The 24,664-nt window shown below is 39.2% G+C and overlaps 1 protein-coding gene and 1 long non-coding RNA gene across 2 annotated transcripts; one reads left to right on the top strand and one right to left on the bottom strand.

Moving 5' to 3' along the window:
- Positions 1-1,766: 1,766 nt before the first annotated feature.
- On the bottom strand, positions 1,767-16,232 carry LOC140928922 (splicing factor 3A subunit 1-like). Its single transcript, XM_073378723.1, has 18 exons — positions 16,127-16,232; positions 15,527-15,565; positions 14,102-14,233; positions 12,669-12,706; positions 12,303-12,418; positions 11,623-11,701; positions 11,095-11,175; positions 10,485-10,547; positions 10,096-10,186; positions 9,018-9,089; positions 8,430-8,506; positions 7,648-7,770; positions 6,772-7,081; positions 5,966-6,200; positions 4,645-4,856; positions 3,602-3,900; positions 2,690-2,761; positions 1,767-2,508 (listed from the first exon to the last, which is right to left on the bottom strand). The coding sequence occupies exons 1-18, from the start codon at positions 16,167-16,169 to the stop codon at positions 2,407-2,409; spliced, it is 2,184 nt and encodes a 727-aa protein (XP_073234824.1). The 5' UTR covers positions 16,170-16,232; the 3' UTR covers positions 1,767-2,406.
- A 2,365-nt stretch (positions 16,233-18,597) lies between these two features.
- LOC140928923 (uncharacterized) lies at positions 18,598-23,294 on the top strand. The gene is made up of 2 exons (XR_012164681.1): positions 18,598-18,768; positions 20,782-23,294. It is a non-coding gene; the product is annotated as an uncharacterized lncRNA (long non-coding RNA).
- Positions 23,295-24,664: the final 1,370 nt, after the last annotated feature.

The following is a 24,664-nucleotide window of genomic DNA, read 5'->3' on the forward strand; positions in this document are numbered from 1 at the left end:
GTACATTTCTTTACTGTCCATGCACGACGATCGACGTGAAAATGCCTATAACTGCAAGTTTTATGGAGGACGTAAACAAGGTATAAATAATTTCTTTTTCTCTCTCTAAGTGTGTTCCTCAAGAAATCATCATCAGGGAAATTGGCCTACATTTGCCATATTCAGCAAATTGGAATAAACGCGACAAAGTTTTTACAAACGGGAATTCATTTTAAAAGCGACGTTTTCACTGCCGTTGCCGTCGTCGATGCTAAAGTTCCCTAATACAGAAAAGCCCCCAGCCCGGAAAAAAAGAGGGCTACGAGTGGAAACAAATGCGCTACTAATTAAGAATCACCATTTTTCATCCAAGGCACAAGGGAACGTACAAGTCATACAAGCGTGTTACTCGTGTAAATTAGTATTTTTGCCTACGTAGCAGGCGCCGGTTTGTTTCAGGGACGGATCCAGTAGTTTTCTAGGGGGCTTTTAACATGGAGGTGGGGCCGGGACCCCAGGTAGGTGAGGTAATCCGCTTAGGTGGGGTAACCCTTTTGTCCATATAATCTCTCATTTTAATTTGATCACGTCTACATGATAGGTGGGCGGACCCGCCATATTTTACCTCACCTACCCGGGGTCCCCCACCTCCATGTAAACAGGCCCTAAGGAGGGGGCGCACCACTAAGAAATGGCATAAATGACTGGTGACGTGACGTGTTAAGCGTTCAACATGAATTGTTCAACCTCGTCTCGTGTTTTGTTTTTTTGCAGAATATCAGTTGTATTAGAAAGCCGCAAGTCATCTCTGGGGAGGCGCGCACCCCCTGCACCCTTCCCCTAGATCAGTCCCTGTGTTTTTAGGGCAAAGGAAGAAATCTCCAGGACGTGCGAGGGGAGAAAAGGAGAGCCGGGCCTTTAAAAAATAATAACCGGTATCGAGACGTAGTTGCATGCTCTCCTTCCTTTTCTTGCCGCCAAAGCGCCCCGGGGAGATTGCTGGCAGGTTAAGCGGGGCTCTAATTGATTGTTCTTTATTTAAGACTCTAGTGTTTGTCCGTTTCCCCTGGACCCAGGAAGATTCTCGGTTTACGAACCGGCGAAATAAACTAAACAACGAAAATAAAGGTGCAGAACAACACAACCAGAGACTGGAAAGCAATAGCTGGCCATATAAACAAAGGAAATAGTCCACTCCCCCAACCCCCACCCTTCCGAAAAAAGAAAAAAAGGCGAGGCAAACTACTTGTCATTCAAACAAGGAGTCCACTCCCAGAGCGCTGTACGGGCCAATTAATGGCCTGTGAGTAGAGCCGTTTCTCATAGCTCCACGCCGCCAGGGACGTTTCACCAGGAGGAACGTCATTAGCGGCAAGGAGCTAGGAGAAACGGCTGTATTCGCAGGCTATCCAATTAAGTAATGTATGGAACTAAAGTGCTATCTCTGCAGATAAAGATAACTCTTTTTTTCTCTCTCTCTTTCTCTGCCATAGCCCTATAATATGCCGTCTTGACAATGTTAGCAACAGACCGTGTTAAAAGACCCTACCCAGGTTGGCCGCATGGAAAACGTCGCGTGTAAAAACGCAGGAACATTTGTGACACGTTTGACCCTTTTGACATCAGGCTTTTAAAAAAACAGGATTCGAAGCCATGTCATCATAAACAGTAGAAACCGACCTGTTTGGTGATCCGAAAGATCGCTAATTTTAAGCTAGCCAAACAAAGAGGATGATAAAAATGTAATAATCGTCAATAAAAGCCAATTTTCACCAGTAAGGAGATACTTGTTCACTATATTCCAAGCCTTTAATATAAAGCTCTACCACGATTTACAGTATAACAGAGATTTACGAGTCACATTTAATACAATAGACATTACAAAAGATAATATAAGTCGTAAAAGCGGCACTAAAACATTAAACACGATTCCAGTTTCAGGCAGTACAGTCCCTCACTACTCAATTCGAGAGATCGCGCGAAAGAAAAGCAAACGCACGTACTGCGGAAGGTCAGGAGAAATGACGAGGAGAGAACGATTGTTCCATCACACCCTCTAGTTCACTTAAGTACTTGCGCTCAGTTCTCCTCAACCTCATGATCCCTAAAGGGTCCCTCCTCATCTACTCCTTTTCCTCTCTCGCAGGACGACGCTGCGAAGGGGATTGAGTTTTCTTGCCTTCTTGGACGATCGAAGGATAATGGGAGAAATTAGAGGGCAGCCTGAACTGGAGGCTGTCATCACACCATCGAAAGAGTTTACATTAAAAGATTTTCCTTGCACAAGAAACTAACCGCAGTAAAAGACTTCTTACTGTAACAATGCCTAGGTTTTTTCACACGAAAACTGATAAGAACAAACATTCCAGTGTTTTAGTTGAACAAAATGCGGGCAAGTTAAGCACAAGTTGTGGCAGTTTGCTTCAATCACTTCTTCCTTCCTCCACGTTCTTTAAGTTGTAGTTGTACTATGCTGGCAGGGGTGACGTTATAATAAGCCAATGAGTTGGAGTCTTTGATGAAGATACCCTGTAAAACAAAACAGACAATTGTGTTAATAATTTGCGAGGAAAAGGCGTAGTTTTTCTTCAATCAACCCACATGAACATGGCCGATAATCTGAGCAGTTTCCCAAGACACTTGATGACCCTTAAACCCTACTTACTGTGTAGTTTAAAGTCGAGAATCAAATTTTCATTGATTTTCTTACCCCGAGCTGAAGTTTTTGTTTGCCAGCCGGCATTCCTGTTATCTCGTGAAGTTTTGCCTTAATGACAGAAACCTGTGAAGACAAAAAATGGCCATTCATGAAAATAACATCAAAACTATTCTCGGCAATGGTGACCGAACATCCTACATAAAAAAACGTACATGACTAGTGTATTATTACAAAAGTAAATATTATACCGATTAAAAGTTAGTTTTGGCAACAAAAAGCGTAGATTCTCAAAAGTAATGGCCACCCCGAAAGCAGCGATCCTCTCAAAGTAGCGATCCTCTGCTCGGACACCTCTCTACAAAGGCTACCTTTCGGTAACAACCACGTCTTTTTGGCCCCGTCGAATATATCAACACTTGTTTACACCTTTTAACAACAGGGGCACCTATCTCTGTCCTCAAGAAGGCCGTTATGAAAGATTTGACTGCTTTGTGTTTAAAAGATACGACGTTTTAAGTAGTGCGTTAATAAGTTACTTAAGAAATTTCTCGAGCCGTCCGTCCCCTGATCTCTAGCGCCTTCAACAGACATATTGTACTACACATAACATCATATCGAAATTGTCCGCAGCAAACGGAAATAAAGTTCTTTATGCATAAATGAAAGCAACTGAAACATGAAAAATTATCTCCTGGTTTACCATGAAATAATCTCTGCGCCAAACTACTGCATAATTACAAACATTTTTTTCTTGGCAATACAAAAGAAGAGAACCCTTTCGCCCTCTAAATCCAAATTGTACAGTATTGCAATTCACGTAATAGAAGCAGTCTGGGTTTTTTTGAAGGGACCATCTAAACACCGAAGTCCCATAAAACTGGACTTTGCACAACTAAGGAGCCATATTTACCACGCAACACACATTGCCGAGATAAAAAAGCTCGACACAAGTTCGATTCTTACCTGGTCTGTAAGAGGCAAGGTGAGCCTAATGGTGTTGCCATCCAGTTTCCACTCGGCCTTGTCTGGCATGAGAGGAATCTGGACACCAAAGGTGACTTGGCCTGGGTTGGAAGAGAGGAAGACATCTTCAGGGATAAGATTTGCTTCAGCAGGTTCAGCTCTGGACTTCTTACCACCCATATCTTCTCCTTCTGCGTCCCGTTTGTTTGGCATGGGGGGAGCAACAGGGGGGTTCGGGTTCACAAACATAGGGGGTGGCATCCTTGGGAGACCACCCGGGGGTGGCGGGGGCGGTATTCCTGAGGATAAAAAAGATACACGTTTAGATGAGCTGGAGGGCTACACTAGTCTGACATGTCAGCCGTCTCCTCCCCGCGAGGTCTCCATGCGAGGAGACAGCTGACATTTCAGACTAGGACAACACTTACTTTTCTGAAGTGTTCGCTTGAAAAATGAAAAAAAGAGGTTTCAAGTCCTATCTAACGAGACATGAATTGTTCCAAGAACTTCGCTATGTTTTGGACATTTATCTCTTCTGGTACAGGCACTAAATGAGGCACACTCCAGGTGCGGATCCTAAAACTTGCCTGGGTTGTGAGCCCCACTAACATCGCCCTGTCAGTCTTATACTAACCTATTGATTGCACTTTCCACTCCCACAACCTTACTTCGCTTTCAAAATAAAACATGGCCTCTGATTACACAGAAAATAATATGCGTTATCTCGGCCAAAAAGTAAATAAATAAATAAGAGCGAGGTATGTAAGGTTTTTAGTGGGACTGGGTCGGAGCTATATCAGATTGCTCTGTGGCATTGGTTTGACCCAGCTTGCAGCCCAACTTTGTAACAGCCAATAAACGAGGCGATAGCGTCCTTAAAACAGTTCTGAAGTGCATTTAATACAGCCACCGCGACGCAGTCTGGGCAAACTGAAAATAGCCAATTTGTTATGCCACTCAGTGCTGGACACACCTTAGCCGTCCGTTTGTCGATTTGCCGTGTTTATACTTTCTTAGCACCGTCAGAATATACAATAACTTACCCATAAACCGTGGAGGACCACCAGGTGGAAGGATGGGTGGAGGCGGCGGCAAATTCATCATCGTTGACAAGGGGGGAGGAGGTGGTGCTGACGTTATAGGTTTTGTACTCATAGAGGGAGGGGGTGGGATGGCTGTAGTCGGCGGTCGGTTTGTTTCCGGTTTTTCGTGGTCGGGAACTTTCGGACCGATTCGTTCTCTCTCTTCTGATGGCCTGGAAAGCAACAGCGAACATTAAGTTTCAAGTGAGTACCTTTCGGTCTAACAAAAGAGAAAATGGGCAAAGAACCCTTTACATAGAAGTCCCTATGGCCAAATGGTCTTCGTTAGCCGTAAAAGTGGGGTAGGTTAAAGGGATTTAACGAGCATGATTTGAAGTTTTGAGCGGATATTATATTTGCACTTCTCATATCCAAGTAAGCGCGCTTCTTCAGGCAGGTTTAGCTCATTCTGTTGACCAGTGATTGGTAAACTAACCAGGTTAGTTTTACCAATTACTGGTTAGCAATGAAAATTTAATACGCCAGTTTCGAATTATTGACATTCATACTTAGCTCCGAGGCTGAGGGGAATAAGAGAAAAGAAATGAATTGTTCATCCCTGATTCTCAACGCGATGTCTTTTGTTTTATACCCCTCAGCCTTGGCTACGTGTGAAACTGGCCTATTCCTCGCAGCTTTGAATCAACGTAGTATGTCTGGTTACTTTAATAGTCCTCATAAGACAAAGTTCAAAAAAAAAAGAGCGATGAACTCTAAAATACTGACTGGCGAAATAGTTTTAAAACCCCCATGAACTTCCGGCACCGTTTAAGATTTGGTTGACAGTTCCTAATGGCCGCTGAAGTTGGCTAAATTAGGTGACTCCACTATGCTTAAGGCGAACTCTCCCAACATTGTCTCAGCATTTTCGCTGTAAAGTGCCAATGTTGACACTGCACATCCTCGAGAGCCAAGAAACGCTAACCGAGAAGGAGCATTCACTGAAAAAGTTTCAAAGAAGAAGGGGGTCCTTGCCAGTACCTCTGGTCAAAGCGGTTCCAGAACGAAGCATTTGAATTAACGCCTATGGTTGGCCAGAAATCATTTTTTTCTTTTGACCAATAATAATCAGGAAAAAGGGAATTCAAATGCTTCTGGACTGGTTTGGTAGGTGTACAGTGAGTAACCGATGGCTTTCGCTTTCTCATTTAAACATGTATTGCCTGCAACGATTTTGCCCGAAAAGGTACCCTCCAGTTTCCAACGATAAAGACTACATGTATGTTGAGAATGCCTGACCGGGGCTCATGTGTTCAGAACATTTGATCAGCACGTCACTCACGTCAGTCCTTTGGATTTGTGAATAGCCTCAATCTGTTGCTCTAAAGTGACGCCTTGTTGAGCCAAGCGAGAGGTAGCAGCCATGGAGGCTGTGTGACCATCCCACGTCACTTTCTCTGGTTTACGGGTATCTTCTTCGCCGATCTTCTTACCAATCACCGTCTCTTCGTCTCCAGCACCGAAGATATCCGTACGACGCTCAGCCAGCTGCTTCAGACTGCTTCCAATAGACATTCCTGTAATACAACAATTGCAACAGCAACAGAAACTTTTTTCCCAGTCTTTTCTCAATAAATTGAACCTGACTTCATCAAGAGCGAACTATAGTCGAACCTCTAATAAGCGGCCAACAAAGTGTCCACTGGTTATACGGTGACCTCAGTCTTCAAAGGGGCTGTGACGTCACGGCTGTCGACATCATTTTATCGGGAACGTCATTTGACGACGGGAAAGCGCGCGGAAAGGACTAAACTCGAATTCCGGTGCCCATTTTGTCGTTCTACCATTGGTCAAGCCAGTTGTTTGATTTGCGCGCACCGTCGTCAACTGACGTTCCCGTTCTGTTGTTAAATCAGCCTAATAATTCCAATTTCGCGTCCTTATTCGCTATAGAACTTGAGAAATTACTTGTAAATGACTATATATATCTGAGCTTCGAGTAAAAAAAAACGTTGATCCTAAGCATTATACCAAAAAAACCCATCGCAATCCGTTTCTGTCCATCCGCGCCTCCCTTTTTATTTGCTGTGTTATTTATATCTTCTTTTTAATGTTTAAAGCAGTTATTTTAATGTTTGGAAATCTTACCCTCAGCGAAGACCTGCTCCTGTTCTTTCTTCTCCTGTAACACTCGATCGCGCTGTTCTCTCCATCGTGGATCCAGCAGACTGATCTTCATATGTTCAGCCATACTCTCAGCCGGCACACGCTCGCCGGTGATGGGAGAGATGAGGAATTTGTCAGAGGGCACAACAGCTGGAGCCGCTTTCGGTGCCTTAGGGTCGTAGCCTCGTCGGATCTGGATGTTTGCTCCAGGGGCTGTGGGAGGTAAGGGTGGTTTGGGGCCGGGCTCAGACGGGGCAGGCGGAAGAGGTACCTCGCTTAGGTCTGTATCCTTCTGCAAAATGGACATGAAAAAATAACATTCAAGCACCAAAGATACGACAGGGCATGCGCAGACAAATACATGTCACAGCTGTAATCTTTCCTGCGTTTCTGCCTTCGATATATCAAACCCACGTCAATTATTGCATGATAATTTCATCCCTACTCCATCTCATTTGTTTAAATTCGCTTATTTTTAATTTTCCTTGAAGGTTGAGTTATCGGGAGTGGACGGTACTCGTTTTCTTCCTTTCTTTATGATTATTTTTACGCAGTTTTCCATGAACAGTTTTCGAACTTTTCCAAAAAGTGTCCATCCATGTTTCTTGCCATTCAAGGGAGTAAAGGTTGTTTTAAAAAATAATCTGGACTCAGAGGAATGCACGTTAACGAATCAGTTTCTCCACCTAATCACCAAGTTACAGAGCCTTGTTTTCCTCCTACAGAGTTGAGTAAAAGGTTTGTGTAGCAGTTTTCCTCAAACACATTAAAACACTAAGGTATTCTGCAACTCGTGTGCTGTTCGTAACACTATCATTCTAAAGCTGCAAGATTTCCTAAACGGCTAAGGTGACTTACTGCAATTGAATCCTTGGGGGGAGGTGGTGGTGGTGGAATGGAGAGGACTGGGGGCTCCGGTTCATCAACTTCCATCTCTACATCCATGTTAACTTCCATATCCTCAGGGGCGCCTCCTTCCTCCTGTTAAATAAAATAATCGATTCACTCATTGAAATACTAATTTTTGTGACTTACATGTATTTATCACATAAATTATAAAAAAAATATGTTGTCCTCATTTTTTCGTCTGGCTCCTGTTGGTCGAAAGTTGGATAGCGCTATCCAGCGGATAAGTGTTTAGGAAACCAATTACGTTATCCAGCGGACAGTGATTTGTGGGGTGGATAGCGTTATCCTCCTTTTGAACAAGTGGGGCCTGGACGTCAACCTAAAAAATACAAAAAAGGAAGAAAAAGAATGAGAGAGAATCTATAAATGATCTGATTACCAGTATAACAGAACTAGAACTACAGTGTACTACATGAAACTAAATTTCAGGAAGTGATATGTACTAAATACTAACAGTAAGTGCAGGTATGTGCTAAATAAACATTCGCTGAGTATGCGGCAAGGACGAGTGTGTAAAGTAGCCTAAAAGATTGCTCAGCCCACTTAACAGCTTTTCTGCTGTGAAACTCACAAGGTCGATTTGTGGCAAGTCTAAAGTATACTTTGCAAAGTTGCAGATTGTATGGAACAAAGACAAAAGATAAATAAAAAAATAAATAAATAAATAAACAAATAACATCTCTCAGCAAGGGCTTTTGATAGGGATAGGTCACTCTGCAATCTGCTATTACCTGAATCTGCTCATATCTCTCTTGTGCCAATATTCTTGCTCCAAGCTGTTCTTTACTCACTGGTGGTGGTAAGTTAGCTAAAGAAAACAATCACATGTACTTTTAATTTCTTAACTACGGAATCAAATGAGTAGGATGCAAATACAGTTCACAATGTACGTATTTTTGAGTAACAAGAAGATAATAAAATCTCTTCATCTCAAAAAATAGATAAACATGTCATAATGGTGCTACAGAAACAAATCAAGTCAAAATATAATATTGCTAAAAATCAATAATAATATTATTATTTCAGTCCTCCTCAAGTCAAAGTATTCCCAGGTGCCTTATGCTTCCCTACCTAGAGTGCACCCTTATTTTTCTCTTTTGTAACAAAGTAAGCTGAAATTAAATCCAAGGTAAAATTTAACCTGTTCAACGGTATGTTATAGACGGTTGTATTACATGTATGTATTGCTCAATGCAGTCACTAAAAGACTGTAGACACCTTGCTATAAAGTGTTTATCAACACACTTCTAAGTGCTTCTAATATGGCACTCACCAATCCACATAATCACATGGTATATCATGATTTATGATGGTTTTACCTGTTTCACTGTCTTTGAAGTCCACTGTTTCTACAACAACAAAGTCGTGCCAGTCCACTGAGGCAAAGGCAACTGTGGACAAAAAAGAAAAAACAAATATCAGTTGTAAGACTTGAATTAACAAAATCATACCATGCAAATGTTGCATGCATTTTGCTTAGTATACATAAACTGCAGCAGATGCAAGATTCTAGAGCATACATTCAACTTTCCAAGCATTGTTAAAAATTTTCATGTCCCCAAGCAAAAAATGGACATCTCTTTACTGCACTTTTCACAAACATGCAAATTCTGAAGTTCAAAACCCAACTGACGATTGCATTTTTCGCTGCTGTCAATCATCGTAACGGACCTCTTAGGAAACAAAACGTTACTTTAACGGGTTCAAAAGGTCATGGATTGTGATTTCTGATTGGTGGATTTCGATCCGTTTTGTGAGTTTCTGTGTTTCAAGGTTCGTTGCTTGTGATCATAATTATGATTGACGGCAGCAAAAAACGCAATTGTGAAGGCGGCTTTTGAACTTTAGAGTTCGCACGTTTGTGATAAGCACAGTAAATCTGGTGCCCAACTCAGGGCTATCAGCAGGGGTTTTTCTCCGGCTCCTATAAATGTGGCCCCCGGCTACTTTCATAAGAAAATAGACTAAAAATATAACCAAAAGAAATCCTTACCTGTCTAATTCCCCACCTACATGTAGTATTTACCTGGTAACTTGAAATGTTAATGACATCCCTGCATCTCATGGGCACCAGAATTAAAACTCACAGTAAATCAATGGCTGTGCTACTAGTGGAGGTGAGGATGCTAAATAAACTATACATGTAGTTATAGTGTAAAAAATGAATGTGATTCGTCATGATCGATATTTGGCTGATTTAGCAACAGACTGGGAACGTCAGTTGATGACAGGAAAGCGTTTGAAAAAGACTAAATGCAACTTCCTGTGCTGAATTTGCCACTCTGCCATTGGTCAGGCCAGTTGTTTGATTTGCACACAGTGTTGTCAACTTACATGTACATTCCCATTCTGTTGCTAAATCGGCTTATTTATAATATTTCAAGCAAGTAAACTGACCTCTCTCCTTTTCCTTTTCATCCTCCAGCTTTTTCCTTTCTCTCTCCTGATGACGTATCCACTCCACTCGGTACATGACACGATCCAAGATCTACAATAACCATTTACATGAACAGAGCTGTTTAGAATGCCACCATTCCTTTTCTACAATTTGTACAAACAGTCCTACTCAGTCAGGGTTTTTATTAAGAATTCTAGAAGCAGGAGAAAGGTGTAACATAACAGGAGAATACTTTGAAAGAGGCTCCACTTCTGAATAAAAATAGTCATACGCTTCTGAATGTCAGCCGGAGAATTCTGCATAGTAATGTGAAAACTTTAAAAAAAATGCTTATGGATGCAATTGCTTCTAATACACAATACACATGTAATTATGCACTTGTATGCACCTCTTTAGGTTTGTTTGCATCTTTTAGTAACTTTTCTTTTACATCACTTGGTGGAATCAGAACCTAGTAAAACAAAACAGGTAATTCCATAAAAAAAAGAACAAATTAAAGTAGAACAAAATAATAAAGAAACTGGAACTCCTGCCAAAAAGTGTAGCACAGCTTCTATTACATTGAAGTACATATGTATGTAAGTAGAGGGGTGGGAAAAGCAGTTTGGGATTTGACATTTTCTGCCTTGATTAGTGTTAAAATATTTCCGCATGTAACTAAGCAGCCATGGCTCATAAGTCCTAAAGGCAGACAAATCAATCAATGGCTGCTGACCCTTAATAACAGGCTGTGCTGAATTTTACATTAAAAACTTACAAAGGGTTGCCCATACTAGCAAGGCATCTTAAGTTACATTGTATCTGAGGAGATGCTACACAATGTCATAATTCAAGTTTGGCACACTTCGGGTTTGTGTGGTGTAGAATGCTTTCTTGGCTTACTAAAATAAACATCAAGTCAAAAGCACACACACAATGTAGCTGTTACCATACTTGCTAGAGCTACATACGTACTGCATTGTAACAGTTCACTGTCAGAAGTATACTTGAGGTCTCACCTTTGTGTACTGTTCTACAAGTTTGGTGAAGTAGTTGAACAGACTGTGCTGGGGACGTAAGAAGTCAAACTGATAGTTCCGCTATAAAAAAAAAATCCAACAGTCAGTTAAAATAATACCAAAAAAAACAAAACAAAGGATATGTAAGTCCGCTTCAGGTTACAAAACTTGCCACTTGCTGCTACAAATGCTACTATTAAACAGCATGATAAATTATACTTTCAATTGTTTATTCTTATTATTATGGTTGCTTTTATGAGGGAGCAAGATAAAGCAAATCATGTGTCCTGATTAGCTACCAGTGTAGGCAAGACACATTGCCTACACCTTGCCTACCACATGGAATTTTCTACTTTAGTGCGTCAAAAAAAATAATGTTTCCAAGGAGTGGCCATATTACAAAAACGTTTTTGACCAAGTTTATTTGGTCAAGATGGCTGGACATGGGAGGGTCTATTCTGAGTAATTATTTGTCCAAACAAAAGCTTTACTCCAATGATACTACCATGTACTGTAGTCTACACGTACCTGTTCTCTGTTCATAAGATTGGTTAAAAACTGACGTCCATTTCTTGCCACAAACTGTGCTGTCAGCTTAACAATGTTCCTACACAAGTTCACAGAACAACTCAAATCATAGAAACTAGAGCATACTTCTTAATACTAAAACTAGAAAAGCAACAGTTATATTATTTTACTAAATCCAAAAATATTGTGTTCTTTTACAAAAGGTAGGAGTACAATCACATATATTTGATTTTACTATGTAACAAATGGTAAAAAACTCAGCATCTACTATTGAGTTATGGCTGCACTTGAGAGAATTGCTAATGCCAAGAAGCTAGAGTCACACTTAGCTACATATGTATTGCTTGATATGTTTCTTACACTTCTTTCAGCTTGCCTAGCAAACTCCCTTGTACACACATAACCCAATAGTTCACGCTGAGCTGTTTACCATTTTGCTACATACATGTATGAACTAAAATGAAAATATGACCATTGGGAAGTTTCCACTAAACTAACTAACAGGGGATGTTATGTAATGTTTACTACGGATGTTGTCCATCATCATTTGGGAAATGATGCACCTTTTAATTAGGATAGAAAATTTCGACTCCAAGATCCTAAATAATGGTGTCTTTCCAAGTGGCTATGTATTGAAGCTGATAATGATAAATCTTAACTTTCAATTTTAGAATACATACAGGTCTAGTGCAGATATGGTGGGTGGATCAGCCAGGAACTCAAACTCTGGGGGAGGCTCTTTGGGTACAGGTGGTTCAGCAATAGTTACTGGAGTTTGTTGCATCAAAGGTTTTGGCTGAGATGTAAGCAAAGCATCATCATTAATTTAATACAGTACAAACAATTATGACTTTCATCACTTGCCGGTCAAATTTCATGTTGATTTTTCTTTAACCAAGATTGATTCTAGCTAATTGCTTTTATCCCCTAGTGCCAGGAGGCAAAGGAATGGAGAATCAAACTACAGTAATTTTGTAGGTTAAATAAAAAATAAACTGAAATTAAATTTGACCTGTAACATACACAAGTACATTGTAAATCCTCACCTTTTGAGGAGCTGGAGCTGTTGGAATAAGCTCTTGAGCTGAAAACAAATCAAAAATATACATTGTCTTAAATTAATTATCTGGACCACAAAAGAATACTTCTTTATTTATTAATTTTATTTATTTATTTACCATAATGCAGGGTGCAAAGAAAATCATTTTTACAGCTTGCCATTCGGGCAAGCTGAAGCTAGCATTTACTAGCCCAGACATCATTTCAACTAGCCCCAAAAACTTTTTGTTCTTCTATTATTCAAATTCCTCATAAAACATCACTTGCCCATCGGGCAAGTTAATACAGAATTCACTAGCCCGATAGCAAAATCCACTAGCCCCGAGCTATCGGACACTACTTTCTTTGCACGCTGATAATGGCTGTCACTAAGAGCCAGGGGCCGGGAATTTCCCCTGGCTACTATGAACGAGGCCCCCAGCTACTTCCCTAGAAAAATAAACCAAAAATAGAACCAAAAGAAATCCCTGTTTGATTCTGCTGTTTGATTCCCCACCAACTTGTTGTATTTACCCGCCAACTTGAATACCAATCTTTGGTATTTGGGATTCCAGGGAAAACAAATAAGCTGTTTCCTGAGAGACCAGTTTATAAGTGATTAATGTTATATAGTTGGAAATTTTGAAGCTGTAAACCTTGCTGTAATGGCCGTTGACAGTCAACATTTGTTAGCTACATTGCACTGTTACCCTCTGACATCACAGATTTTGCAATGTTGCCTGCTCAGAGATTTTAACAGGAAAAAGTCTCATTGTTAGATGTCATGTGACCTCAAAGTAACCAATGAGAGCATACGCTGTTGGGAAAAACTTCCAGCTATATAACAATGAATCTTTTTAATACATGTACAGCTTTCATAAAAGATTTAAGGGATTTTGCCAATGCTGTTTGTCTTGGCAGCCTGTTCCATTCCTGTATGGATCTTGGAAAAAAAGAAAACTTAGAAACTTAATGGGTATTTGATTTTCTGATCAAGTCCTACAGCTGGAGTGATAAAACAGTGTGAACAGGAAGTTTCAAACCTGACCACATTAACATGTAATATCTGTTTAAAACCACATGTCATGTACACTGTATCAACTAAAGGAAGTTCACAACTTATTTTGAATTTCTTAATATAATATTGCAGCAGTACCATCAGAACATTACTTGTACCTGTACAGCTGTAAGATGTAGTCCAGAACACCTAAATATATATTAACATGATAGCACTTTTACATATTTTAATAATATAGATACATCTTATCTTGCTAACCAAAAGTACACGGAACTGTCCAGGCTAGAACTGATAAATACATGTACACTATGCTGTGTACATCATTTAACAGTATAAACAAAAATTAATAATTATTATGGTGAATGTCACAAGACAAAGCAAGGATAGTGCAACACTATAATGTAAAATTTATGTTGGTCTCACCTTTCCCATCCTGTTCTTTTATATCAGCAACTTTTTGCTGGAAGTATGCATGGTAGGGATCTCCAGGATTTAGGAAGTTAAACTTTGGATTATTAATTTCATTTTGCCTGATTCTTGATTCAAATTCTGGACCTAAAGGCACAAGCACAAGATTGTGTTCTAATAACATTGTCATTATTACAATAGTTTCAATTACTAAAAAATAATAATAATCATTTTCAAGATGCAGTTTGTACAAAGAAAATAACACTTTATTCTTTATCAAAATTCTGCAGCACTAATAATAGGAATTAAAAACATAAAACAAGTTATCTGTTTAGAAGACAGGTGTTGGATACTTCAGTAACTTTTTAATTTGTACAGTTGTGTACGCTTATTATTCTTTCTTGTTTGAAGATTAGAGTAAAAAATATCCCACTTATACGAAGCCAGAAGCATGGCACCCTAGCTGCTTTGACATCATATTTCATCACACCAGATGTTAAAAAAATGTAAAGTATACAGTGATTTTGGATCCTCTGCATCCTGCGTCCTTGACGTATAAAAATCCCCAAAGACACAGAATAACTCATGGCATGCATCCCGTAGGACACAAAGATTGATCGAGCGATCAATTGATCGGAACAAACAGACCTGTATGTATCAATAAATTGTAAAAATATCCGGCCCGTTCGTGTAATTGCTGTGGCAGTTATTATGGCTGTTGTCTAACGGTACATATTTCTTTTAGACTTTGTTTTGCTTTTAAATAGAAGGACTATACTTTAATTTTTGTATACTGTAAATATGCAGAGTTTTGGCATCTGTCTTCAGGTTAATTGTCCGGTTACATAAAGGCCCAAGCATTTTCAATTTCGGACTCTTTTTTGTTATTTTAACTGGGACTCATTGGTTCGGGACTTGGACTCACTATTTTTTACATTGAGTCCCAGGACTCACCATAACTATTTGTAACAAAATCACTGAATATACAAGGTAAACTGGAACATAGGTTTTTACACAGGATTTAAATGAAATTCAACATGTTTTGTAATTTGCACTACGTTCACAATTAACTTAAGTCAGTAATCAGCTTTTATGAAGGAAACAATTTTAAACCGTGTCTAATGTTTAACAAAACAGCTTAAGATGTTTTAGATTTGGTGTGGTTAAGCTGAATTGCAAAGGCTGTTATCATGAGACTGAAAGCCAAGGTGGATAACACCCTTGTTTGATCTGCATAACACTTCACAATATACATAGCCTCATCTCTGTAACTGCTTGTAAATAATGGAGAATATGACATTACAACAGGAGTCACTCAATGTCTTATACAGTGTAAGCACATGTGCCATCCACCCCTATAATAACACCAGTAAAAAAACTAAATAGTTTCTCAATTGGTTAGAAGTATCACTATGGATATACCCAGCAAAAGATACTTACCATTTCTTGCAACAAAGCTTGCAGTCTTGTCAACAATATCTGATTATATTGTTAAGGACTCAAAATGTTTATAAATTGAAACTTTTCCACCTACCAAGGAAAAGGAATCGCTCTCAACTTGCCTGAGGATGTAAATTCAACATTCTGTGGAATTTCTCTCGGAGTCTACGGAGAGACAGTTTGTTTCGACTCTGCTTATGTAATGAGAAGCGGAATCAATTTCAGAACACGTTCAATCTCGACCAGCGCCTCATGCGTACGTACGTTACTCGTAAGAAGCGCACAATAACGCTTATATGCATACGAGTACATCGAGAACTAGGATTCGCTTTAGCCTGTTTTCTAGCGAATTTGCCTCTTATCCCATCCTACTATTGAACCTTTGGCATCGCCTAACTTCGTATAAGTGCAATGTAGAATTCTAGATCAACACACAGCTGCTACACAGGAATCAACAGCTACGTTAGAAGTGAAGAAATATGTAGGTTCATTTGCAAGCGCCAGTGAATTGAATAAAGCAAAGACCAATGTGATGTATGGACAAAGACGAAGAGACTAACAATTACAATCAATATCATATAAAACAACTATCAAAGATACTTCTCACCTCCGGAGGAGGATAAATAACTCCGATAGCAGGCATGTTGATCAAAATAAAGAAAAAACGTTCAACTTCGATTCCTTCGACTTCAAGCGGCGGCCATATTTAACATGATATCGAGGCGCCGGTAGTGGACGAGAACACCTGGGTACAAGTTCACAGAACTTCGACGATTCGAAAGGGCAACGAATGCCGAAATTGTACGATTTTTTTTCCGATTACTACTGCCGAATTTCGAATGGGGGCAATAGCCCACGTTCGATATATTTTAAAATTCTAACATGACTCCGAGGCTTTCTGGTCATTTTTCTATACTTGGTTTGGTTTTCTTTAGGCTCAAGTACCTTCTGGGAATTGCGAGACAATCATAGGGTCTTGAAAAATTTGCACTTTTGACCCTAAAGTCTCGGAGTCATGATAAAATTGAAATATATCGAACGTGGGCTATTTCCAGTGTCAAGTGTAAATTAACGAAAGTTCTAAGAGATTATGCTTCAGTAAGGAATTGCATACTGGAGCCATAGCGGCATGGTAGCTTGGCGGTTCAATAATAAAATGCAATCATCTCTAGACAAGTTAAACTTGGGACCTAGACTAGCAAAGAACATGCAAAGGTGAACAGACAAAGAAAAAGCCAACAAAAAGGCGGATAAAAACTTATACAACTGATGCTAAAAGTTATTGAATGGCCTGATCTGAATTAAGCAGAAAAAGAAAAGGGAATGCAAGTCAGCCTACCCAGCAGCGGCGGAGCGAAATAAGAAAGTGGAGGGTGTGGGGGGTGGGGGCTGAAAATAAAATTGGACATTCAGTTTCCCCCCTCCCCTTCCCCCATCCCCAATAAGCAATAAAAAAAGGGGCCTCTGTCTTTTTTTTTTATAAGTCGCCGACAACAATTTAGCCTATTCCCGGCCTTCGGGTAGAGGAGTACGGCGTGTTCCCCACGATCTGAACGCCTGGAAGAGGCTAACAACTTTTGGACTTCTCAGATGCAATCTTCAATGGTTCCGACAAAAAAAAACTCAATAGGACAGCCTTCTGTAGGGGGGTGGGGGGAAGGGAGAGCGAAAGAGAGAGCAAGCTGTGAAGCGGCGACAACGAGTCGCAACTGAGCGGCTTTATAGCCCCAGTTGAAGGTTTGTGTTGCAAACCAAAATATCGGGCAAATATAATTCACCACTTTATTTTTGTTTTCTTTATTTATTTTTTCCATCACTCTTCCTGCTGTAAGGATCAGTTTACTGTTTTAATTTTAAAATTTGGTACTTGTGTAATAGTTTATCAATAGGTTACAAATACCAAGATGGCTCTTACAAATACTTAGTCTTTCAATGACATCCAAAAAAATTGGCAATCCCTCTTCCTGTCTTCAGAAACTTTTCAGTACCATCCCCCCTTTTCCCTTCAAAAACTTTTAAAACCCCCCGAAACTCCTCCGCGTCTCTCCCCCCCCCCCCCCTGTGGTATACAAAATGAATGCAGCCTAATGGTTTCGGATCCCGCCCATGGATCGTTCCCACCCCCATACCCCCACCCCACCCCACCCCCTCAGGCCAAGAAATCCCTTACTTTTCACACCCGTTTTTATATTTCATCATCATCATTATCACTTTTATTTATACGAGGTAAAAAACAATGAGGCTAAATATGCAATATACAATATCCTAAAAATGTTTACAAGCTATAGAATTAACGGTACTTAACGGTAATTCACTTACTTTCTTACTCATTTTGAATTCATACGTTCATACGCTCTCGTAGTTCCCTCGAAAATCATGATTCCAGACCAAAATGGGCAAAGTCTATACCCAAGTTCAGATCAAAACAGTGCAAAAACCCTACCCTTTGGGGCCGCATATACCTATATGGCTTATATAAGGGAGTATCACCCCTCCCTCCCCCCCTCCAACCCCCGGAGTCTCCATGACCATAGCCGCGGGGTAATTGTAATTGTTTGTCTGAAAATCTCGGTTTCAATGTTTGTACGAGGTAATGCTTTATTATTTATGCTTATTTTGTGGAACGATAAGCACAAAGATTTCAATCTATTGTTTGTCATCTGTCGGGCTACATATTAGAATTCTTCAAATTGCTGAACGAATCCCTGCTACGATTGGGTGTTGCAATGAGTGATAAAACTGCAGTTCAGAATGACTATGTTTGCGAATTATGATTTTTTTTTTGTGGACATCTGAAATAAACGCCACGATCCATAACCCATCCACTGCTAAATTTATAAAAAAATCGAAAACAGAAAGCGGAAACAAAAATGTTGGGCCACATCCGACTATTTTTCTACCATCAATAATTTATTCTATTTTTGAATTTAAGACAATCAAAAAATTGAATTGACCGCTGACTTAGAAGCAACGCAGTTAATAGGAGGCGGTCACCTAATAAACCAATCAGCCGCAAGGAAGAATGTCGCCCTGTTTATACAGAATACAACAGGTGAAGTCGACCCTTTTCACACACGCTTTAATCTACTGCACACCAAGTTTTCACAGTCTTGTCGCCACTGCCGTATCGGCCCTTGCGGGCTTATACGCATCGGCTCACGAACCACCAAGACTCCGGCTTGTTCGGTTACTCACGGCATTCTTTTAAAACAAACACTTCAGCTTGGAAAACTTAACATATGGTAAGCAAAGTTCAGGTTATATCATTTCAAAGTTTCCTTTCATTCAAATGTTTGTACTTAGGTAATCGAACAAAGCAGCCACAAGTTTGACCAGAAAAAAAATCAACAGAATGTCAATTAATCCTTGAAAACGACTCGCTGCTGTTGTTTGAAGTTCGTCTGCATAACTGAATTGATTGAACTTAAGGTCGGCATCTGTCAGATTTGGTGAATGCCTTCCCCTAGCTATGTTAAAATTAGAACACAGCACGGTACTTATCTTCAACAGTTTCAACATCTTAATTATTTATGCCCATAAAACCCGTAGTGGTAACCTTAAACAACTGATTTACGAGGCAAGAAATTCGAGAAAGATATGCGTTTCACTGAACCCAACTTACAGAAACTGACCCCTTAAATCAATTTTACTGATTCAGGTAAAACGAGATATGCTGAGCCAAAAATCCTTAAAAATAATTCGAGATGAACCCAGAAAGCGGGTTAATTTTACCGGCGCAGTAAATCGTTTTGTTTTCAGACCTGATTGTCTACTGGAAGAAATAAGCTGACTTGAAAAACTTCAACATAAAAGAGGGTTCTTTTTAAAGAGGTGGAAGTACATTTTTAATATCATTTTTAGATGACTCTGTCGCACTTTAAAATTTCGTGCGAGATGATGAGTAAGTTGATTCGTGATCTTTCCTAATTAGCATTTCTTTTTCTCTCAATAGAGCTAAATAATTAGAATTCAAAAACACAATGAGCCCTTGACGTTCACTTAATACCTTAAGAAAGAACCTTTGTTGCTCAGGGTTGTTTGAAATACACTTCCCTCACGACACATCGGAACACTGGTAAAAAAGGGCATCTAAAACTGCCTTCAGCGCTCAGTAGAATGTTGATAATATCATCTAAGAGAAATCACTGAGAAAAATATATATCATTATTTGAAATCCTTTAATGTCTTCGTACCTTGTTTGTTGTAACGGATGAATGGTCGATAATGGAACCCGCTGAATTATGAACTCGCCACCTGTGATTTTGCGTGCTTTAAAAAACAATGAAAACCGCTATATACGCAGAATCACCATAGATATTTTTGTCGTGATTTTCTGTTTGGTTTTAGTTAAAATTGTTTTATTTTTCATTGAGCGGTTTGAGAGCTAGCAAGAAGAGATAAAATAAGATTGTGAAAACCAAACAAATTTCCATGGCTTCTCTGATAGGAGCGTTATTGTAAATGTTGCGATTTGAAAATCTGTAATCCTTCCTGTCAAATTGCCCACGCGTATTTACGCACGCTACAAGCGTGGCGAGATAATTAAATAGAACCTGCTGTGAAAGTTATTTGATTGATTATAGCTAACTGAGTAGCAGAGCAACTACCATAAAAAAAAAAATTTGGAATAAACAGAGATGACCAGAGATCTGTAAAAACCCTACGGCCATTCCTACCAGAAAGAGACTACATTTCTCTCTTACCGCGGCACAATGCGACAAACTTCTTTATACCTACGAGTGTTTTGTTATTTGTATCTAACCAAAAAAACGCGAGGGCTCGCCGAATCGTCCACGAATCGTATTCATAGAAGCCGAACAGGTGGGGAATGGGAGGAGGGAGGGAGGGGGGGGGGGGCTTTCCTTTCCCTTTCATTCTTTTCTTTCTCTTTCTCTTTTATTTTCTCTCTTTCTTCTTTGTCCTCTTTTTTTGTTTTTGACGTTTTAAAAGGCTTTCATTTTTTTTATCACTCTTCAAAACGTAAATGGCAACATACTCAGTTGAGTTGCCAAATAAATTACCTTTAATCTACATTTTCCTTTAATTCAGTTTTGTCTGTTGAATCTTGCCAATTTACGTGAGAGACCATCTTGTGACAAATCTAAATCAAGAGCCTCTAGAAATAATATTAAACAGAACAGCCAAACTTTTTCGTGGGTTAATTCCAAATATTCATCCCGACTATGGAAACGACATAGACGTCCCAGATAAAGCTTTCAAAGCAACTTTGTCGTATGTTATTTTGTTTCTTTCAGTGCTTACACAGTTTCTAGCCACGCGATACATCGAATTACAAGCAAATTCTGCCAGATAAGTGCACCGACGGTTTCAACACTAGCTAATGGCAATTTGAGTGAGCATCACGAACTGTCACTATAAACTTCAACGGGACTCTCGCAAACTTTCAAGACAACGCTAGCCTGTCCAAGAAAACTTCATGTATGATGCCCCTGACGTACTCATCAGTTGGCGAGAATTCACCACTTGACCTGCCTCCAGGGCATATCCAATCAGAGATCAAATAGCACCAAGGAAGTCTGCGTATTGATGGAAATCGGCGCCGTTCCAGTGAGCTGGCAAAAAAGCGAATAGACAGAGTCAGGCCATAACGTACTAATTGAGAGCTAAAAACATAGTAGGCGCACGCATAACAGTTTATATAATTTTACTAATCCATTTCCGAACTACTAACACAGAGACGCGAATGAACTTAGATTGCAATTCAGCGCGTTGTGCTAACATGTCTAAACTTATTTGTATTGCTAACCATTTAATAGTCCCATTTCCTAATTTGACCTAACCACTATGCCTAGCTAACTTAACCACCTTTTGGCTACTAACTGCTGCCTTTTTACATACAAATACTCAGTGTGTGGTCTATAAAGGCACTCTTACTTCTTTACTAACACACTAATAGCCCTCTGTTCAGCTTGGAATCGAGGCTTCATTATAACTAACCTGCTACTAACTTCTCTGTCACTCTCCTTCACTTATGATGTAAGGTATATTATCTCACATTCTATATTATACCTGATCTAATCTAACCTAACCGAGTCTGATCTAATCCAAAGTAATGAAATCTAATCTAATCTAAACTAGTCTGATATAATCTAATCTAATTTTATCACTTTAATCTCTTCCATTTATCTAATCCAATCCAGTTTAACACGATCTAATCAAATTTAATCTAATTTAACCACAATCTAACATTAATCTAATCTAATCCATTATAACCTAGTCTGATCTAATGTAATGTAATGTAATCTAAACTAATCTTACTTAATCTAAACTAAACTAGTATGATCTACTCTAATCAAATTTGATTACTTCCATCTATTCCATTTATCTAATCAAATCAATTCAAATCCAATCTAACATAATCTAATCAAAGTTAATCCAATTTAACCACATTCTACCCAGCGCCGTAGCTAGTATGAGGCCAACCGAGGCACTCGCCTCGGTAAAATTTTGACGAATTTCGCCGATCATTTTTATTTTACATAAGCGATCATCGGATATTTTTAACGCATCATGATATTACAAAGAATTCAGCAATTCAGTCAATATACTATGAAAAAATTACCATATCATCGATCTCAAGGGGCTACGTACGTTAACTCAAATTTTTTTTGAACAAATACTGATCAAAACCATTGGCGAGGTTAACGGTCACCCAGATTATGTAGCTTGTTTCTGATTATTGCTTTTTAAATTCCACTTAAATTAACTCGAAAAAAAGTTACCGAAAGGCCCAGAAAACGCTGCAAATCGCATTTCCGAGAGACTAAAGTTCAAAATTTCTCGGGGGGGGGGGGGGGGCATGCTCCCGAACCCCCCTAGCAACTCCCGCCTGCCTCGGTTGGCCGTTTGGTCTGGCTACGGCACTGCTACCATTCATTTAATCTAATCTATTATTATCTATGCTAACCAATTCAACCAAATCTGATCTAATGTAATCTAATCTCTAATCTAACCTAATCTAATCTAATCCAATCCAATCTACTCTAATCTAATCCTCAATGCTATCTAATCTAATCAAATATAATCTAATCCCTAATCTAATCAAATCCAATCTAATCCAAATTCAATCCAATTTAATCTTATCTAATCCTGAGTGCTATCTAATCTAATCTAACTGATCTTATCTAATCTAATCTAATCTTACTGGTCTTTTCTAATCTAATTAAACTTGATTTAACCTACCCAATCAGATATAATCTAAATTAACAGTTGTCTAATCTAATATAGCCAGACTCCGAACTAATTAGAATTAACCAAATCAAATCAAATCAAATATTCTCTTTTGTATTCTGCCATAATTTTATCTAATTGCTAATCTAAGCTAATCTAATTTAATCAACTGCCTGACAAGTTAACTAATAATATCAAACACTCAAACCAAAGCAAATAATTTATCTAACCATTAACATGAATAATCAATTATTCTAATTAATTAACATACCAATATATAAATTAACAGTTATAATATTAAAAGTCATAGTAACAGTTTAAATACCATGTTTTATAGCAAAGGCTAGAGCATAATAAGTAAAGACTTATTCTTTAATTAACATTAATAAAAGGCCAGCTCACTCTACTAACGACGATAGAAATGTGACACTTTTGCAATGAAGTTTATGATATATGCTTTCCACATTTATTTGTCATTTAGCGATTTCAGTTTTTTCAAGGTTCGACGTTCAAGTTTTTTCCAGTGAAATTACTAAATCGGCAACACTACACTTGTAATAAAATGCTATAAGACGAACTTCTCGTTCTGTTTTATCACTAAGTCAAAGACAATCCATATCTTGCTCCCAGATCTACTACGGCCAAGAAGAAGATCTTGCTCTGACTAAGTAAAGCTAAAGTAAAACGGGCAATAAAAACAGTAGACCTGCACCGTTGTAAGGGCCTGTTTACATGGAGGTGGGGAACCCCAAGTAGGTGAGGTAAAATATGGCGGGTCACCCAACCTATCATGTAAACTTGATCAAATTAAAATGAGAGATTACATGGACAAACGGGTCACCCCGCCTATGCGGGTTACATCACCTACCTGGGGTTCCCCACCTCCATGTAAACAGGTCCTAAATCTCTTATTTCACTGGTCCCCTTTAATCTGTATTTTCATTGTTTTCGAGATAGGGGTATTGTTATGTGACAATCCCTATTGTTCTCCCAGCTAATCAAAAACAATCTTTCAAATAGGTGCGGGATCGCCCAACAAACAACGTGCAACCTTTTTTCTAACATTACGGCAAAACGATTTGAATAGCGAAGTTGCGTGCCTTTCCACTGGCGCTCGAATCTGTCTCGCAACAAAATAAGGTTACAAGGCTTTTTTCGCGGCTGGTAAAACGTGCAACATCGCTGTTCAACTTGTTTTGCAGCAATGTCGCAAAACAAGTTGCACGTGATACGAGCAGCTTTGGTTTGGGGTACGATTTTTAGAGCCATCGTCACCAATAAGATTCAGTGTTAGGTGTTACAAAGAGATGACGCGTCATCAGCTTGCCCTTAATCATCTAATTTCCCATATAGAACAGTTTTGTGTGTGTTAGTCTCTGTGCACCGCGAAACACATATAAGCGCAACTTTAAAAGCGACTGCGTTGTACCCAAGCGCTTATACGGTTATTTAACAATTATAAAATAACTGAGATAGTACGCGTGATCTGATTGGTCAAAAACCTATGGTTTATTATACCGGTAAAGCCATAGAAAAAGGCATCCGGACCACGAGCCCTAAACAAAACCGGATCTGCAAACAACGATTTTAGAAAGGCTAAAAAACAGAACAAGTTACTTACCCAGCCCTTCTTAATATTAAAAGCGTTGGTTTCCACATTTTATTACTGAGCGTCACAATTCGCTACTGCTATAGCTTTGGAAGTTATAAAGTACAAAGCTGAAAAACAGTTTACATTTCACGACGATGCCAAATCGCAGACAAAGACCACAACTGTGTGAATTTCTGGTGTAGAAAGTCTCTAGGAAAACTTAACGATGTGCCAACAAGCAACAAAACGGATAGTTTTAGCATTCTTGATTTATTTTATCTCAAACTTAAATTTCTTAATGAAAGAAATTGTTCCAAAAAGAGATCTCTGATCAAGATATGGTACATGTACAAAAT

Source organism: Porites lutea, chromosome 2 (assembly GCF_958299795.1).
Source record: "Porites lutea chromosome 2, jaPorLute2.1, whole genome shotgun sequence".
Classification (NCBI taxonomy): domain Eukaryota; kingdom Metazoa; phylum Cnidaria; class Anthozoa; order Scleractinia; family Poritidae; genus Porites; species Porites lutea.

Bases quoted from the DNA above. Each gene is read 5' to 3' on its own strand.
- LOC140928922 (XM_073378723.1), bottom strand. From the start codon at position 16,169: ATGCCTGCTATCGGAGTTATTTATCCTCCTCCGGAGGTGAGAA. The intron at 14,234-15,526 runs GTAAGTATCTTT...TTGTGCCTTTAG, and splicing joins AAGCTTTGTTGCAAGAAATG to GTCCAGAATTTGAATCAAGA. The intron at 12,419-12,668 runs GTGAGGATTTAC...CTTACATCTCAG, and splicing joins CAGCTCCAGCTCCTCAAAAG to CCAAAACCTTTGATGCAACA.